Source organism: Sinohyriopsis cumingii, chromosome 8 (assembly GCF_028554795.1).
Source record: "Sinohyriopsis cumingii isolate HCF-2022 chromosome 8, ASM2855479v2, whole genome shotgun sequence".
Taxonomy (NCBI): Eukaryota; Metazoa; Mollusca; class Bivalvia; order Unionida; family Unionidae; genus Sinohyriopsis; species Sinohyriopsis cumingii.
Window position 1 is genome coordinate 68304981 of NC_142968.1, and position 19226 is coordinate 68324206.

The 19226-nt window shown below is 33.1% G+C and overlaps 1 protein-coding gene across 2 annotated transcripts in view; it reads left to right on the top strand.

Annotated features, from left to right (window-relative positions):
* The window catches only part of LOC149793756 (dynein axonemal assembly factor 8-like), an 82921-nt gene that overhangs the window by 49184 nt on the left and 14511 nt on the right, over window positions 1-19226 (top strand). For both annotated transcript variants that reach the window (XM_089967740.1, XM_089967741.1), the window contains exons 16-25: window positions 56-188; window positions 3004-3183; window positions 4035-4284; window positions 6826-7072; window positions 8817-9012; window positions 10829-10923; window positions 12961-13063; window positions 13969-14086; window positions 14638-14728; window positions 15906-15991. In XM_089967740.1, the coding sequence (XP_089823866.1) occupies window positions 56-188; window positions 3004-3183; window positions 4035-4284; window positions 6826-7072; window positions 8817-9012; window positions 10829-10923; window positions 12961-13063; window positions 13969-14086; window positions 14638-14728; window positions 15906-15991 (1499 nt within the window). The remainder of the gene's footprint in view (window positions 1-55; window positions 189-3003; window positions 3184-4034; window positions 4285-6825; window positions 7073-8816; window positions 9013-10828; window positions 10924-12960; window positions 13064-13968; window positions 14087-14637; window positions 14729-15905; window positions 15992-19226) is intronic.

Sequence of the window (19226 nt, forward strand, 5' to 3'; positions counted from 1 at the left end):
ATCCAAAAAGTAAGTAAGTAGTTCGGTAATTTAACAGTTAATTATTTTTTTCTAGTGCTTTGATCCAGAGATCCAGATCAATCCCAACTATGTGTTGCCTCAACTGCATACAAACCCAGAGCTGGAGCAGATTACAGTTCTTCTACTGTTGGGATATGACATTCTCAAGTCTTGTGGGCTTTTTGTTGGTGAGGTTTTTTTTTTTCACTTTACCCTGCCATAGTAATGTAAAAGACATAATAGTGCCATCCTTATCAATCCATCCTATCTTCCTTTTCACCTGTCAGTGTGTCTGTCTATAATTATAAGTTGAAATTGAAGGTTATGTGCCTTGTTCAGTATTGATTATGTTATGTATATTTAATTTAAATTGTTTGTCTGTTTGATTTTTTTTAAAATTCAGTTACATGCTCTTGTAATGTAACATTGTTTACTGGACTTGACCTTGTCCAGAATTGAGTTCACTTCTGTTTGACTTGATTGATTTTTTTAAATTTTTATATTTTTTTTTTATTTCATTGATCTAAACAACTAATAATAGAAACATTGCATCTAGTTGCTGACCTTATTCCAAAATCAGTGACAGTTTTGGTAAACAAATATTTATATATTTTTTATATCTTTCTCAGAGTAAGAATCATTAACTTGAGTCAAAGTCATACCTGTACTATGTGACATGTAGCATGTGTCAATTGGTAACAAACGTCTATTTTTTCCAGAACGATTAACTTTTGACCCCCATTTGGGAATCTATTTTGCATTTTAGTTAGTTGTATAACAGATGTTTTTGATAAAGGATAGTGAGTTGGGCTTAAAACATTTGACAAGTTGTATTATGTTGTGACCAGTTTGGGCTGAATTTTATTTTTCTTCAAATTATTGAATTCAAGTGATTGTTTTCCCTGAAAATAAAAAGGTGCTATGGTAAAATTCTTGGACAAAATATTCATTGGAATTTATACTGAATTCAAAACTGGAATAATATTTTTTGTGATTCAAGAAGAGACTGTTGAAACCTCTGCACTTTGTTGGATATTACAGACATCATTGCCTTCCATCTTGAAGTTCATTGGGATTTGAACTGAGATTCGCTTAGAACTTTTCAGTGATAGGACTTGTGTTTTAATTCTTGGATTATTTTTTGGATTTAATTTGTAAAACTGTAAGTTCTTTTTTTCTAATTTTGTTTCACTTGTATTATAGGGAAATAAATTATTTGTTAAGTTTTACAAAGCTTTTTGTCTTCACTCTTTTCTGTTACTTACTTTAAGAGCATAGACTTGTAACAGTTACATGGTCATGCTTTTTTATTGTAGATACAAATGCTTTCCAAAAGAGATCCCTAAATGTCTAGTGAGTTCAAGACTCAACATTGTTTAGTTAGAAAATTAGCAGAAGGTGCTCAGTATTAATGAACAAATAAATAACTCACAGTAATATATGTTGTTGGTAAATTAGGACAGTTTAAAAATTGGATTTTGAAAATTATTTGCTTTCTTTGAACTGATCTAAGGCACTGACCTTGGATGGAATCCTGACTCTTTCAGGTGCAAAGAAAAAAACACAAAAAAAGCACACACACACACACCCCAAACAATTGAAAGCAAAAACAAAAACACCAGGATATTGAGAAAGAAGTGTTTTTAAATTGTCTTTCTAATGAGAAAACGTAACTTTAGTTTCTTGTCTTTTTGATGTAGTTGTATTACACTCCATTTTTTTAAAAATTTTATTATTGCTGGTACAAGATTATTGGAACAAGTGAATTCAATAATTTGAACATCCAAATAATGGAAGAAAACAAGGAATTCCTTCAATGGATGTTTTAGCTCAAACACCTTTATTACTTTGGGGCCGAATGGTCTAAAGCACTCACCATTATGGATCACTGCCATCTCACCTCTTTCTGCATGAGTCTGAGTCTCTGGTTCAGGCAATGTGGGTATGTAAGAAAGCCAGTAGCTTCTCATGGGTCATTGGTTCTTTCTGGGGTTTTCCCAAGTTCTTCATCCACCATTTATACTGGCTGCCATTTATAGCCTATCATGCACTGAAAAATGGCATTAAAACCTATGACAGCAACAACAACATTTACTTTGAACTTTATTGGATATTTATTATTTCATTTCTCAATAAATGATCAAACTTTTTGTTTGCACATCCAAATATAAAGATGCTTCTGTGTAAAAATATAGCATATTAATTTGAACAGAAATTTATGAAAAATAATTTAAACACAGTCTTAACTAAAGTTCTTAAGGTTGGCACAATGTTATTTTATTCCAACACTTCATCATGTCATCAGCAGTACATTTGGATGAAATCTTAATGAAACATTGTTTTTATTGATATTATCTGCTTTTATTTGTAACCTACAAGCTTCCTCTGTAAAGGAGAAGATTGCACTAACATGAAAGAAAACAAACATGGCCCTTGCAATGTGAATCAACATGAAGCAGATAAAGCTTATGTGTGTTACTGACTAGTCAGTAAACATTCTTCATTAAAGTCAGTGTTATACATCATATTTTGTCAAGTAAGAATTTGAATTGAGAACTCTATTAACATCATACTAAATCTGAGCCAGATGTAGTCACTCATAGCCAGCCTTGAACCATTTAATCTAAATTTCAAAATATTCAGGGCTACCATTTTGTTTATCAGTAGGGTGCCTGTAATTTTAAATCCAGTTCATTTACTCTAAATGATGAGCATTTAAATTTAAAAGAGTATTGGATTTATGCCAATAAACACTTATATACATACCATGCTAATAATGTTTGATGATCATAATATGTAGCAGCTTGATGTACAGTAATATTGCACCATATACTATGAATACTGATGAGTGATTGCTATAAATAGGACATTTATGCAATCCAATGGGTTCTAGTGAATCTAATCATTAGGATCAGGAGACCTTTTATAGGGGTGATGGCTAATTCATGATTGACTATAATAATACTAAATGTTCACTTTATATAAACTTTGTGTCAATTGTAGGAAAACTTATGTGCGTGCTGCCATACAGTAGAAACCCAACCTCTCTACCTTTCACAGAAGGTCTGGAATTATTGGGGATGAAGTGGATTGCCTCACTCAGCCCTACCCAAGCTAAGGAGGTGACTCAGTATGAAGTGGGGGACAGGCTGTGGAAGGAGAATCTCCATACTCTCACAACAGGTTAGCCTTCAAACCTTCACTTCAGTTTGTTAGTGTCTGACTGCAAGAATCATCAATAATGATCCATCAGGTACCAATTAAATTTAATTGGTGGATTGGAATTTTTAACAGAGTGTAATTGTATTCGTCATTAACTTATTCTAGTAGCTTCAAGGTTCAACCTAAATGGTAATGCTTGTAACAATCTAAATAAATTGCATTACATGTGATAGAGAGCACATATGAAACTACTATGATACAAACAGACCTAAAATATATAATATGCCTAAAGCAATACATTACATGAATACTACAACATGTACACTAGCAATACAACAGCACAACATCACACATATATTTATCAACACTAGAGTACACACTGTGCCACCTTTTCAAGTTAACAGATTCAGTAATTTATTTTTTGTAAAAGAATAAGAAATATGTTAGTTCACCAGGGCTGATCCATACAGGTTTATAAACTCTTATTTATAATGGGTTACTGATTCTATTAAATATCAGATTATTTTCATAGCAGGACATGCATTAAATCTCAATTAATTTTGCATAGATTTTACTCTCTCAATTTACCAGTCTTTTGAAGACATCAGTTGTAGTTGCAGTGGCAAATTTGCAAATTTGGGAGGTAACATGCATTTTGCCCCTTTACATTTTATTCCATTTTTTTAAAAATTATTATATAAGAGATGGAGAAAAACAAATTTTAAGGAGGAAAAAAATATCTTGTTATACAATTTAATTAACTCTCATGCAAAAGTTTTAAAAGTCTAGGTGTGACATGAAATATTCATTTCATATTTTCCTGAATCCTTTATACTAGGTCAGTGAAATAATATATTTTTGATGCATTTCAGAACCAGCTTTGGTATTAGCATTACGTGGTGTAGATGCCTTTGCCAAACTGTCCTCCATTGTCCAGTCTTGCCCCACTACTGGTAAAGTAGAGAGACCTGGTCACCAGGATATGTTAATGTCACGGACAGCAGAAGAGGCTTATACTTACATTCGTCTGTTCTTCACAGAAAGGGAACTATTTGCCGATCCTGAGGCACGTCCATTGCTGCCCTATCTGCCACAGAGCAGGCAACACTTAACAGAAAATGAGTAAGATTATATGGTACAGCACAATCTGGGCCATTTTTGTTGAATGAGTATAGTCAGACCATGCACTTTTATGTTACAGTTTTAAAAATTTGTGTACTGAATTGAGCATTTTGATTGTGCATTTGGATCGTTTCTTTTTCTGGGGTAACAGTACCATATATATCAAGCAGCATTCTCAATAAAAGTTTAATTTAGACCTGATTCAAACCTTGCTAGAGTTATGGAGACTCTATGACAAAGCTTGGTTTTTAAAGCAAAGAACACCAGTTAACTACATTGTATATACAAACTGGTAATAAGTGTAGTAGTTAAAAGACAGATTGTTACATGCATGGCTGAATTACACAAAAAAATATGTGAACTAATCAGTGAAGTTTAATTCAAGAATTAAAGTGTGTACAATTCAATTGAGTTACAAAAATACTAAAGTTCAAAATGTACATATATTTCTACATTCAGCATTAAATTTTGCCTGTTTCAGACTGTATAGCTGACTTATTCTTGGAAAAATTTTCACTGAGTAAAGTTGATAGTGCAGTAAGGGGTTTGGATAGAATACTACTATTATGCCTGTGCTAAACTTGGGTTTGAACTCTGGCACTTTACGTGTCACCCATCCAGGGTCATTAATTTCCTTGTGTTGTTTTGTTTTTGTCATTTCAATGGGCACTCTAACTAACAAAAGAGCAGATAAAAGAAAATTATAATATGTAAAGTACAGTATTTAGCATCATTTTGATATTGTATTTTTTAATTCCAACATATTAGCACCATAACAGTTTATTGACTAGCCAATGGAAAAAATATACTTTTTATTGTTTTATATTTGTATTTGTACTCTTTGAAGAAGATTGCAAATAAAACTTCACCTAGTTAATAACAGGTGTTGACTACTACAATCTGACTTTATTTCATGACCTACATTAAGAAATGTTAACAACACCCTCAAGGCTATCTCATGTAAAATAACTTGCTGTGCTTTGTTAGGTGATATAAAGCATGGTCACTGCAGGTGCCAGGGTACCAGGCCGTATTCCAGTAAATGATGATAAACCACATATAATTTGAATCTCTTCGTTGACTGATGCATGTCCAAATAATATAACAGATAAAATGTTAGTCTCTCAGATTTCATTTTTTTTCAAAACATTCACTGTTTCAGCCAGGAATCACCTTTGTGGATTGGTGAAAAATAATGTGTCCAACAAAAAGGAGATTTAATGCGCTAAAAACGGTGTCCCAAAAAATGAACAGACTTGTTTTTTTGTTTTTTTAATTACATCTTATATGATACAGATGTGTCAACCAATCATTAATTGACCAAATTGCTCAAAGATTCTTTTTATGAAAATGATAAAATTCTATCAAGCAACCTTTGATTGCACTGGTCAGTATGATTTGACTATATGTTCTCCTCCATTTACCTAATCTTGTATAAGGCAAAACCACAGAATAGTAGAAAAATAATTTTATCATCAGTATATTCCATAATATTTCTTGATTGAATGGTTAAAGATAAGTTCAGCATGCAACTAGATTGCTATTGTCTAGGTGAAAAATATGAATCAAATTCAGATAGCTTATTGAGGTAACTTCCATTCCTGTTTCATTAACATTTTTAACATAAAAGAACATTTTTTGTCTCAGCCATTTTTGTAAGTACATGCTGCCAGTCACATGATATGACCTTGATGTTACATGATATATATTTTGTTTTGACAGCAGAGTTTTTACTTAGGAGCAACAGAAAACTAATTTCTTTACCTCAAAATCATTCTCAAGTCATGAAAGTTATACAAATGACTGCAGATTTGATGACTCTAAGTGAACAAGCCGTTAAAACCCACAAAAACCAAGACAAAAGTCAAAGAGAAGGTGAATCTTCCAACAAAGAATTGGGTACCACAACAGCGGAACAAGAGAAGAAACACATCATACCCAATAAATATTGCTTGAAAACTGAAACTTAACAAGTTTAGTGTTGAAGGAGCATACAATTGTAACTCCTACTTCTCTCTCACTGTTAAGAGTATGGATGGAAGCAACGGAAGAGGAGAAAACGTGTAAACATAGTTTTATTTAATTTTTATGCCAAAAACGTGTAAAATGGTTATGTCAATGATATTTTATTATGAGGTTGGCCTGTTATGATTACACCAATGACCTGCTTTTTCAAATGAAGGTCACCAGTTGGCCCTTTTTTATGTCAATCTTGGCTGAAACACTGAATGCACATCGTTCTTATAACCAGTATTAAAGTTTAACACCTATAAAGGCAGTCATAAAACAGTGGATACTAACATGTTTAACTAATGTTATAAGCTTATGAAACCATCTAACAGCATGGTTGTTAGCATTTCTATTTAATACCTTTTTAAATTGTTTAATGGTAATGGGAATAAGATTGTGAAAATTTCTCCTTGCTAAATTTGGTACTGAATAATCATGTTTTGACATAATTTGTTGTTAACAATCAGTCAAGGGAATAATATAAACATGAGGTAAAATAAATCAAGCTTAATAAAAAAATATTTTTCCTAGCTCTTTAAGGATGAAGAGGTCTAAACTGCTGACCAGGGCAAGTCAAAGGGATGAGAGTATATTTGACATCATGCTGTCTGGACCTCAGCCAATCACAACATGCCTTATTATAAAGCCAAGGGCCTTTAGCAAGCATTTCCCCAAAATCATGAAGAAAGTTGTCCAGCAGGGTTTTAATGTTGTAGGATTGAGACTTGTAACCCTTGATGAAAATAGAGCTGCCAGTTTGGTGTCAAAAGAGATAGAGGTAAGTCTTTACATGCATAGTGTACATAGTATGATGGAGGTGTGTGTGTGTATGTGTGATTTGGATTTTAAGGTAGCTTTAAACCAATTTTAGTCATATTGCTATGATGTCTGCATTGTGACAGTTTATAGTGATGTCTAGCACTGGGGCATCTTGCCACAGACATGTAGCTTGATGTCCAACCCAGTCACATTATCCTGACACCAGGCTAACCAGTCCTACCATTAACCTCTTTTTGATGAGCGCCGAGGCAGATGCTCTAACCACTAGGCCACCGGAGCGATGCTCATGATGGAGGATGTTTTCTGAATGTTTAAATAACTTGCTACTTGCCACTGGATTTAGGATTGGGATTTTTTGCTCTGAGTTGCTTTTGAACATCCAAAAATTAAGTGGACAACTTAAATATAATTTTTTTAGGGTACACATGCTTGTCTGGGATCATGTCACCTGAGGAACAGGTAAATGTAGGTAAAGTTGGGTTTAAGCTATGGTCTGGTCACACTTGTATATAACAGTAATTTTCCCCTAAATGGTGTAGGTGTAGAAGTAGGCATCATTATTTCAAGATGACTTCTGAGTCTTTTTTAAAAAAATTACGATTACTTGTATCAGAATAACAAACAGATGAATGTCACCCTTTTATAAAGCACACATAAAAGAATTGGTTTGGTTCATATTGTTGAAAATTTGAAAATGGCAGTTGATCCCTGTAATTCCTTATTTTAGTGCCATGTTATTAAAATGATTGAATATTATTTGCTGAGTGCTTAATTTTTCCAATTTTATGATTCATTTTCTGCATTTACCTTGATAAATTTGCAAGAAGTGGTATTTATTTTAATCAGAAGATATTTAAAGCATTCACAAGGGTATTTCCTATTTGAATTACAAGAAATTACCACTAAATAAAATACCCCAACAAAATTTGTAATCAAAATCAATGAATGAAATTTTGAGATTTCAAGACATAGCTTTATTTGTAGTGAAAACTTTTGACTGGCACATGGGTAAAATATTTGAATCATAAAGATGTGCATCCAGTTTACAGTGCCATGCCAGAAATTAGTGCATTTTTTATAGCTTACTTGGACTCTAGGCCAGTTGAGCTTAATATATTGGTTCTTCATCTGTCTTGCATTGTCCATTGTCTGTCATCTATTCATGATTATTACTTTTAAAACAAACATTGTACTTATTTGCACATAATTTTGCTGGTAGCATTCTGGCATTAAGACCTTCAAGTCAGTTCAATAAACCTTTTTCACAATCTCAAATCCAATGATCATCAGCCTTGTCTCTCATTCTAAGAGCATATTTAACATGTAAAGAGGCAAACAGCTAATAATTATTTATGGCTTTTGAAGATTAAATGTAACATGTCAGTGATGAGTATCATTTTGTATCAATTCTCTAGCATACACATGTATCAAAATGACAACACTATTAAAATGTGTAAAGTCAAAACTATGAGTAATATTACAATCCATTATGCCAGAAAAACTTTGCTGAATAATTACTCTATAGCATTGCATGAAATGCAGTATGATCAATCAATGTAAAATGCATTTCTCTCTTGTTCAGCATGATCTATAAAAATAATTATTCCACTGTGTAAATACCTGGTGGCACTTTAATGGTTCTTTGCCTATGAAGTTATTTGTCATTGTAACATTTTAGATGAAAATATTGTAGCTTAAAGTACTGGGTATTGTTTGAAAACATTTCTGAACTTTCTTATCAGGACCCCACTGAAATAGCGAAACACGTGAGCTACGTGACCTCGGGCCCATGCATTTGTCTTTGCCTGCAGCGAGAAAATGCTGTCAAATGTCTTCTGGACTTGTTGGGACCACTAGATCCACAAAGTGCACGACGACAAAGTCAGTTCTACTGGAGAGGGGTGTTTGGTGTGGATTCAGTTATGAATGGTTTCCATGGTAACAACTTAGGGGCTTTCTGTTTTTGTTGCTGGATTTAAAAAACGTTAAAAAACCTAAATAGTATTTATTGATGAATTCTTATAATCAAGCAGTTCTTCATGATAGCATTACATAACATATGTATGGTGGCCTGTGCAATTTCATTGATTTCCTACAGAACAATGTTTGACTGAGGGAATTGTTTTTAGTCCAGTACCACATATAATATACATTATCATAAATGTGTGTTGCCAATGAATTTTCGTTTTCATCAAAATATAAATCTGAACAATTAAAATTTATGTAAAGCAGCATTAAAGTGACAAGTTTATATATATATATATATATATATATATATATATATATATATATATATATATATATATATATATATATATATATATATATAAATATATAAACCTGTCACTTTACCTTTGTAAGATAAACACTTACTGTGAAGCTTTAAATGATGTGATCATTACTTTGAACTCCAGGAGAGAATGGGCATAAAATGATGGGGTTGGTGGCTTCTGCCTTTTATTAAATAAGGAAGATGAACAGAGCTTAATATACAGTTTTAGTTATTACAATAATTGTCATGCAAAAGAAAATGATAACTTCGACAAGATTGTGAAAAATCATTAGTGATTTAAAGCCAGCAGTCTTTTGGCTGCTTAGGCATTTTGCTGCAGAAAACCAAATGTGATCATTGTAATACTAGGTATACTGTAAAATTCATTCACCAACATACGCATTTCTTTGAAAACTTATGTAAGAGGAGTCCGTAATCTTCAATCTGTGCAGAGTTGAAGAATTTTTAAATGCTCATTAATCAGTAATTATTTTTTTGACAATTGCTGACAGGGACTGTACTTTTGTATGTAATAACCATTGCATGGGGATGGATAATCAACTCAGAGTAGTGCAAGTAAATGCACCTTAACTTTTACATTTTTTAGTTGATTTTATGTCACTTGCGCTCTTAACTATGTAAAATAATAAGAGTGATCACCTTCCTTAAAATGTTTAATACTGCTACAAAAATAAAATACTCTTTCTTTTATGCTAGGCTCTGAAATATTGTAATTTCCAAGTAAAATAGTTGTGATAATCAACTATTGTGAATTACGATAAGTAGTTTCACTGAGGCATTAATCACAAACCATAAAAGTTGAAGTTATTCTTAAATGCTTACATGGCTGAGTGGTAAAGATGCCTTGCGTTCAAATCCAACAATGCATGAATAATTTTTTCTTTCTTAATGTGCTATTTTACTTTGAATAGGTAAGGATAATTATATGTTTATTTATATTCTCTGTGTGAATAATCAAAAAACACAACAGAACTTAAATGGTAAATCATGGTCATTGTGTGGGATCAAGTAAGAAATCTGCTACTTCAGTCAGTTTTACAGTATATCTTGACACCCAATACATTTGAGCATAAAATAAAACAGAAAATTTTCCTATGAATGAATAATGGATATATTTCATCTTGTGGGTGAAAAACCTAAGTATTTTCACTAATGGTTTCACCCACTAAAAGATATATATACATTATTCACTAATTTCATGCAAATATCTATACAATTGGGGGAGAGTTCATATTACTAAACTTGTCTTTTGTTTCCAAAAAGGAGTTTAAAATTTAGGCAAACACATATATATTTTTCCAAACAATCTTTATATACCAAACTCGTGGCAGTTCTTTCAGTAACAGTGTGCATGTAGCATAATAAATAAGTGTACATACTAATAAAAATCTATAATTTGTTATAACATAATTATAAAATATTAAGGAAAAAATGTACTACAAGTATTACAATTCCCACCAGGTTCTGAGAATTATGATGCTGCAGTGGCAGAGCTGAAGATGCTTTTCCCAGATGGACTTTGTTGTGAACCAACTGAAGAACTACAAATGGAACAGGTGTGTGAATTTTTTGGTTGTTTTTATTTTATCTTTCAGAGTATATAGGTAGTGTATAAGGCCAGATCCCATATTTTCAGTTTCTGGGCCACAATTTAGGCCTGTGTAAAATGAAAAGCAAAACAAAAGGTATGATACTTTTTGAGTACCATTTATACCATTAGAGAAACCCAGCATTACAAAATATAAGATGTTCATGTGTTCTGCTTCTATGCATGGACTAGTGAACATTATTGACTGTATACATTTTCAGATTTGAAATTAAATTTGGACTTAATATGTGACGATTGACGTAAAGCAACTTGAGATCTCCCTTAGAAGGGTGCCTTGGATGGGAAACAATATGATAAACAGTAATTGTTAGAACTAGCATTTGATTAACATTTGGAGACTGACCTTCTGACATGATTCTTGGGAATGGTTTGATCACACAAGCCTTAGATCCATAGTGTTAGTGAGTCAGAAGTTTGGATGTGTTGAATTGTTTGAGACTTTTGTTTTTAAGAGAATTTTGAAACAAGTTTTTGAAAGTAGATGTATATTGAACCTCCTTAAAAAAAGGATGATCATAAGGGCAAAGGTCAAAGGCTAAAGGCATAAGAATTATTACCAAGACTGTAGCAACATTCACTGCAGGCAAGTCAAGAAATTTCACCCACCTCTCCTCATCAGCAATTGGAACATCTTCATCTTTTACAATATAAGTCAAATAACTTCTTGACTATGGAAAAGACTTGGAGATATCCATAGTGATACTTTCCAGATAGATAAATGTTTGGTGGATGAATTTATGGCTGGATTTGCAAAGAATAGATCCATATAAAATAACACTCAATGATGTTTTAGCTATTTATCAAAATACCTGTGCTTTTATTTTTTAATGTTATTCCTACAACTTTTAAATGAATAAACTATGTCTGATGACACATCATCAAGTCATGGTGACACAAATGAAGTTATTATGATGTAATAACAGGTACAGGTTTGAAATGGGGAGAGCAGTTTAAAATGGTTTCCATTTACATCTGAGGTTTTTTTCTAGTATGCAACAGAAAAGGCAAGGAATTTTTTGAGTGATCCCATTAGCAGATATCGGCTTTCTCTTACATAGACCATAGTAACACTTTATATGTTTACCTAACAGCTTGAGCTGGCTGGCTGTTTAATGTAGTTTGCACTGTAGATTAAGGTTTCAATGTTTGCTTGTGTAAAAGGCATGGTTTACTTTACTGCCTATAAACATTTACAAAATTGGTAATTGTGTAAATGAACTAGCATGTGGTCATCAGTGATGCAGAAACTATCAGTTCCAATTAAAATTTGTTTCACATCTCAGCTTTAGATGACTGTTCAAGAAGATTTTCTGTTAATTCTTTTCATAAAGTTTGGATAATTTTCAAGTTAAATGTGGTATCACTCTGAAAAACACAAGGTTAATGAGAATTGGTTGTACCACACATTATGCAGCATTTTGCATCAAGTTTATTTGCCCATAATACTGATAGACATTTCTTTAAACTACATTCTTTACCTTTGAAACGCTTGCTCATTAACAGAACCTTTGGTTAGTAACATTTAATTTTAAAGAAATACCGTATCGAATTTGTTAGCCACTGCAGATATATATCAGTATTATTAAGTTTTCATCATTACATGTAGTAATATGAATCAGTATCAATAAGGATATGTTTACCTAATTGTGAGACATATTCAGCACAGACATGTCTTAAAAACTGAATTGTATGATAATAAAAAGTAAAAGGCATCGGCCAAGAGCAAATGCAACAGTCATAGGTTGAGTGACATAAGGCATGCACATTGTCAATGGTTGACACATAAAACATCCATCTGCTCAAATCCTAATGGGCAATTTGTGGGAAACATTTTGTTTCTAATCATTTCGATTAAAAGCTTCATTATGGTTATTGCATACTCTCTTCATGTTTAAAACATTTTGGGAAAATATTGCAGCCTTATAACAAATTATGTTTAAAAGATGACAGTTTTTAAGGAACAACTTATTTACTATTATGACAGATACCTTGCTGTGGGGAGGACAGCATAATAGACATGAAACACTTTTATACTCGGCAAGTAAAGATCGTGAAGAAAGAGGCAACATCAAATGATAATTTGCTGGGTAAGTCTTTTTATCATATCTTATGTTAAATATGATGCTTTCTTACGCAAACAATAATATACTATTCATTGAGGCATTTTCTTTCTGTCTTTTTAATTCTTTGGGAAGGGGTTGGATGCTTCACTTCATATCTCAAGTTATTATATAGAATCCTGTGGTATCTGTTGATAATGAAATTTATTGCAATTTATGCTTATGAAAAAGTTGTTCTGAAGAGCTGATGGGTTGCATAAACTACATAATTTTCTGGCTATATTAAAATTCTGATAATATCCATCATAAATGAATTTTAATCGGTCATCAAAGTTCATTGTCAGGAGGGTCCACAGCATATAGAAATTAATTAAGAATTCATATAAGATGACTTGAGATATTTTCACTTTTTACAATTAAAACTTTGATGTTATGGAAAATACCTTTACAGAAAAACCAGAAGCAGTTAGCAACATAAATGATCTTCATAACAAGGAGTTTATATTGATAAAGTGTCCAGGGGAGTCATAGTAGGGAAGCATGGGATTGAATTAGTGCAATTGTACCAGATAATCAGGCATTAGAAAAGGATGTAATGCTTTCCCTTTGACTGTGTGATGTTATTTAACTGAGATTTCCTAACCATGTCATATTTATATTGAAGCTGTTGTCTAAAAACAAGGCAAAGGTGTATTGCCCAAAGAAGCCATCTGTACCTATTCACAGTCATCTATTTACTCCTTTATTGAATAGATTAGCAATTTTTCATTTATGGAACTTGTTAGAGAACTTCAATCTTTTGCTGACAAAGATTTTCCTGAGTTTGATAAAGTCCAGATGAAATTAATAAGTAGCATGTATATATCATCTTCTTTTGCTTGATGTTCCAGCAAGTATGACATTACATGTTTATAATATTTATATTTTGACAGAGGGCACTCATAATCTGCTTCTTCAGACAACCTGTATTGTTTTGACGCCCCTACTTCTGAGGAAAAAGGAAACTTACCCAGGTTATGTGGAGATCATAGATGCTTTAGTCACTCATGGGTAAAACAATTAAGTTTGTAATATTGTCACATTAAAATTTCTCTTTAATACCTTTCAGTTCTAGCTCACCTGACTGCAGACTCAGGTGATTAACTTATGGTATGTCCTTGTGTCACGTGCCATCATGCCATCAAATATGGATGAAGATAACAAAAATTGAGAAACCTTGAAGCAGTTATTTTTAAATTCATAATATATACACTCAGCAGCATTGGAAGGAGCTGCTTTAAAAAGCATCCAACTGGCCCAGATTATTTGTCTAGCTGCTCTAGCATTTGACTACTAGGTAGATATCTGTCAAGTAATAAAATTGAGGCCCACATGAACCTCTTGTTCCTTGTTACACTAAATTCATGTTATGCATTTGAAACTGTATACAGTCAGATGTTCTCTTATAGATGTGCATTCTTCATTCTTATATGCATATATGGTAATCAAATGCAACATTTGATTAGAAAATAAGACCAACAGTTTTGGACTGTTTGGTCACTGTTTATGTACAGTTATTGTCAAAATTATATTTCACAGCTCCATGATCTGATCTATTTCAGGTTTTCCATTGTTGGTGCCCGCATGATTTGGTTTTCAAAGGCACAGGCTGAACTTTTCCTGCATGTCATTGATGCTGGCAGTTTTCAGCTCGTAAGTTCAGTATGAAACTTTAAAACCTGAAAGTCCTATGGGCCCTGATTTTATTTTGAATTTTCTGTCATTTTCAGGTTCTTTAAGGTAGAAGTCTGGAGATGGTTTTCACCATTACTGAGCAAGTGCTGTTGAGTATTTGAGTGATATTTAAGTTATTAAACAGCTATTTCTGTAAAACACTGTGACCAATCAAGTTTTATGCATAATGTGTATTAGTAAATCCAGAGTCTTTTACAGGTGACAACTGAAAAAGGCCACTTCCTTGCTCTGGATAATTCATGATCATTAGTATTTTCTATACTCGGAGCATAAATATCTTAAGTGTTCGACATTTTTGGCAATATGACACTGCCTTTATCAGCAGCTAATTAATGGTCACATGATATGAGGAGACTGGTGTAGAGGTGTGGTAATTCAAGCCCCTTGTCCTTGTTTAATGTCAGCCTCTACTGATATATTTCACTTGCCTACTTCACCTTCCTTTTCCCTATGTTGTCTTATGTCATGACCTTGGTCTGATTTGGGATGATGGAATGTCTTATATTGTTTTCACAGGTGATTATGATGTAGAAACCTTATGGAAATACTTAGGCACTCCATCATCAATTGATGAACCTTTCATTTACATTTGAAAAAATTGTGGAAAGGGTTGACCAATTAACTTTAAAATCTTTATTTTCTCATAAGTTATGTTTCCAGTATATAAAATGACAATAATTCCTCACACACATACAAAAACACAGGAGTGAAAGCTGATACCGACTGAAAACATGGTTGACTGGAGCTAACAAAAAACCTTGCTCAAGGAGTACAAAGAAATAGATAGAGAGCAAAGCAGAATTTTAGCTCAACCATGTGATCTGAGTGCTGTAGTGCTTACAGTTAGACACACTGACAGTAGCTAGGTAGGAAAAGTAGTTACAAATGGGTTATGAGTAAACGGTGGTCTGTGACCTAATCAAAATGTTTTGTAAATGATGTTTCTAACTGCAAAAATTACTGTTGATACATCTTATACCTACAGAAGTATTTTTTTATTTATATGGTTGCAAATCACAGTGTTATGATTATCATTACTGGCTGTTTTTTGTGCTATATGATTTGTATGTCAGATTGCCATTATAACTGCTTAGTGATAGTTTGCAGTTTGTTAAGAGTTATTAACTCTTTGCAGGTACCACTGCTTTTGTCTGGACCAAGTGTAGTTCTAGCCTTGGAGAGGGAAAATGCTGTTGTGGCATTTGATTCCATTCTTGGAGGGTAAATATTTACCAATTATTATTTATTTAATACAGTGGTCCCCCTTATGAATGTCTGTCCTTGATCAATGGCCACCCACTTTTTAGGGCCATAATCTCTTGGCACCAACGAGTTTGTGTTTAAAAGTACCCCTTAAGAAAGGCCATCCCTCTAATGCAACCAGCAGCCAGCATATTAGTGCAAATATGTTAAATTTACCCCTCACAAACAGCCACATTTTATTTTAATATGTATCCAGAACCAATATTTAATTCATTCAGCATCACGCTTTGGAACAAGAGCTATTAATATATGTCAGCTTGAAATAAGTCAGTGCTTAAGACAGGAAGAAACATTTAATAACTTGTGCTAATTTTAAATGAAGATGTAAAATGTTTTGAAGTTATTTATTGCTTTCTTAGTACATACACATTATTGTCCCCCTCTAGAAAGACCACCCATCTGATATGGCCACTTTCTTGGTGCAGAAGGGTGGCCGTATAAGAGGGGGACCACTGTATTTTAAACTTGGATGTATTCATGGTTGAAGCTGTAAATCATTTTTTATTCTATCAATCCTAATGTATATATGATGAATATGTAGGAATCCTTAAATATGTTAGATACAACAGAATTTTGCTGGGAATGAATGCACAGATATTATTAAAATGGGACTTAAATTAATGATTTTGCTTAGTCTGAAAATGTATTAATTGAGAGCTTGTTGTCAGTAGAGTCCAACTTGTGTACTAGTTTTTTTCAGTGCATAGTTTTTATGAATTATGTACTGGCATTTTTGTGATGATTTTCTTTCTTTGCTTTTTATTTGGTTTCTAGAATGAAGAAAGAATGAAATTTGTGTCCCTAGGCAAATTCAGGTGTTACTTTTTTGCATAATGAATGAACAGAATTCATTATTGATGATATCACAGATTAATATGTGTAATGTTCAGAATTAGATTGAAAGAAGGTTAATTGAAAGCTTGAATACAGATAAAGAAATTTTGCCATTACTTGCAAATAGATGATACCTAAAGGTATTTACTATTTACGGACTTTACTTTCAGTGAATAAACAAACAGTTGACATTGCCATTTCACATTGATTGCTGTATATAGTAATACATATAGAATAACTGCACATTTAGTATTGATTAATTACTGCACATGATGACAGACAATTATAACATTATAAAGCTGGTAATATCATGAGAAGAACTTACTTCAGCTAACCTTTACATTTTAATATACATGTTAATAATGTGTCCTGATATATAAAAATATCTTATGAAAACCGAAGACTTTTTACTTTTTGCAGATTGTTTGTTCTCAAGACAACCTAATAAACAGTGCTAAAATTTAAGACTGAATTATAGGAAAATTTGTTAATAAAAGACAACAGTTTGATTTATGACACTTTACACAGGTAAAGTTATCATCAAATCATTATGATTGGCAAGAAATATTTCTTCTTCAAATACATTACTCATTCTTAAGACATATGGAGTCCGTTGATTACCATACCAATCTGGCCCTCTGAAATGAATAAAGGTGTTGCAATGTTTTGGTTATTTCTATTACTAAAAGTACCAGAGAGTCAGTTACTTACAAAGACAAAAGTCATATGAGAATGCTCTCCCTTTGGATAGAAGGATTGATGCTAAACCCCATAATTAATCATTTCCAACATCTCATGATGCCATGAGAGCACACTTATTCAAAATTATTTTTGTACTCATTCTCAAGTCTGAGCAGGCCAAGAAGTTATCTTATCCAAAGAAAAAATTACTCCATTCATTCCCTTACTAAATTTCGCTTTATCATCATCACAGACAAATACTTTTTATCTCAGTTGTTTATTTCTTTGTACAAAAGTCAAGACAATGTCTTCTTTATTATTCATTCTCACAGCAATTAGTACTTACATTTCATCTGTGATACTCAACCATATCACGCCTTATTTTGATGAAATGATCATTTATTCTCAGAATTATGATCATAATGATCTGACAAACATATATTTCATTAGTGTCAACCTCACTATAAGCTTAGCATTGTACTCGACTAATTTTGACTTAGTATGCCATTGTTTTAATCTTTGTGGTAATAATGGGCAGGATTTTATGTGGGATTTGCAAAAACTGAAAACTGTCAGAGGATAATCAGCCAATCCACATATTAAGGTGCCAGTCAAACCACACTTGTAAAATCTGTACACTTTCGTCTGAGGATATTTGAGTGAAACAGCTATCTCGGGCAGTTGATTGAGTAGAAATTATTGCAACAAGTGTACGAATACAGTCATCCTTTCCACCTAATGCTGCCTCAGTGATGAATTTCCCAGTGTTTTAATCATGTGAGGCTGAGATATCAGTGATGAAGAAGGTACAGCAATAGTTGCTGCTATGGGCACTCAGCTTAACAATAGAATCAACTTGCCCACATTGCCACAACACTTTATTGGTCATACCAGCACTGGAAAGATTCCTTCATCACTGTTGTACAGAAGTCCATGCATGTCATCCAGCTCTTGAGAGAACCATCTTTCTGCATGTACATGTTGGTTGTAGTTATGGTGACCTATCCCTGCAGATGGTGACCTATCTCTAGCGAGCTAGTGCCTGACCTTGGGATCTTTATTAGCCATATTAGACATGGCTGGGATTTTACTCCAGTCTATTTCAGTGTCCCTAAGTTGAAAATAGAGCTCAGACCGGTTATCCCTCAATCCCCAGATACCGACATCTAATTTGAGGCTGGAAGCTCTGAGGTGTATTCTCAATGCCATCCAAGATGGAGACTTTGTAGTCATTCTAAACTCCAAGATTATACTTACATACTCCCTTTCACAGATCATAAAGGATGTTTAAGAGGTTTGATTACAGGAACCTTGTGTACCAATTCAGCAGCAGAGATTCCCTGGAAAATACTGCCATCTCTATACCTGTTGAAACAAATGCTTGAATGTAGGTTTTCAATCCAAACCAATAATATTGAACCCACACAGTTTGCTTATATCAAACAAGGCCCACCACTTTGAATGGTCTACTGTCCTGTGATTTCAGTTCATCTTGACTGAAGTCCTTGGCACATTGTCTGAAATGGAACATGCCTTCAACTTTCATGTGCATAAACAATGTCACGATTTAAAGCATTGTCCAAAGGCTAACCTTTGACGTAAGATCTGCTTCCTAGTCACTGTAGCCTTAGGCAGAATCAGTCAATTTGTGTCGTGTTGGCTGAACTGAATTTTGCAC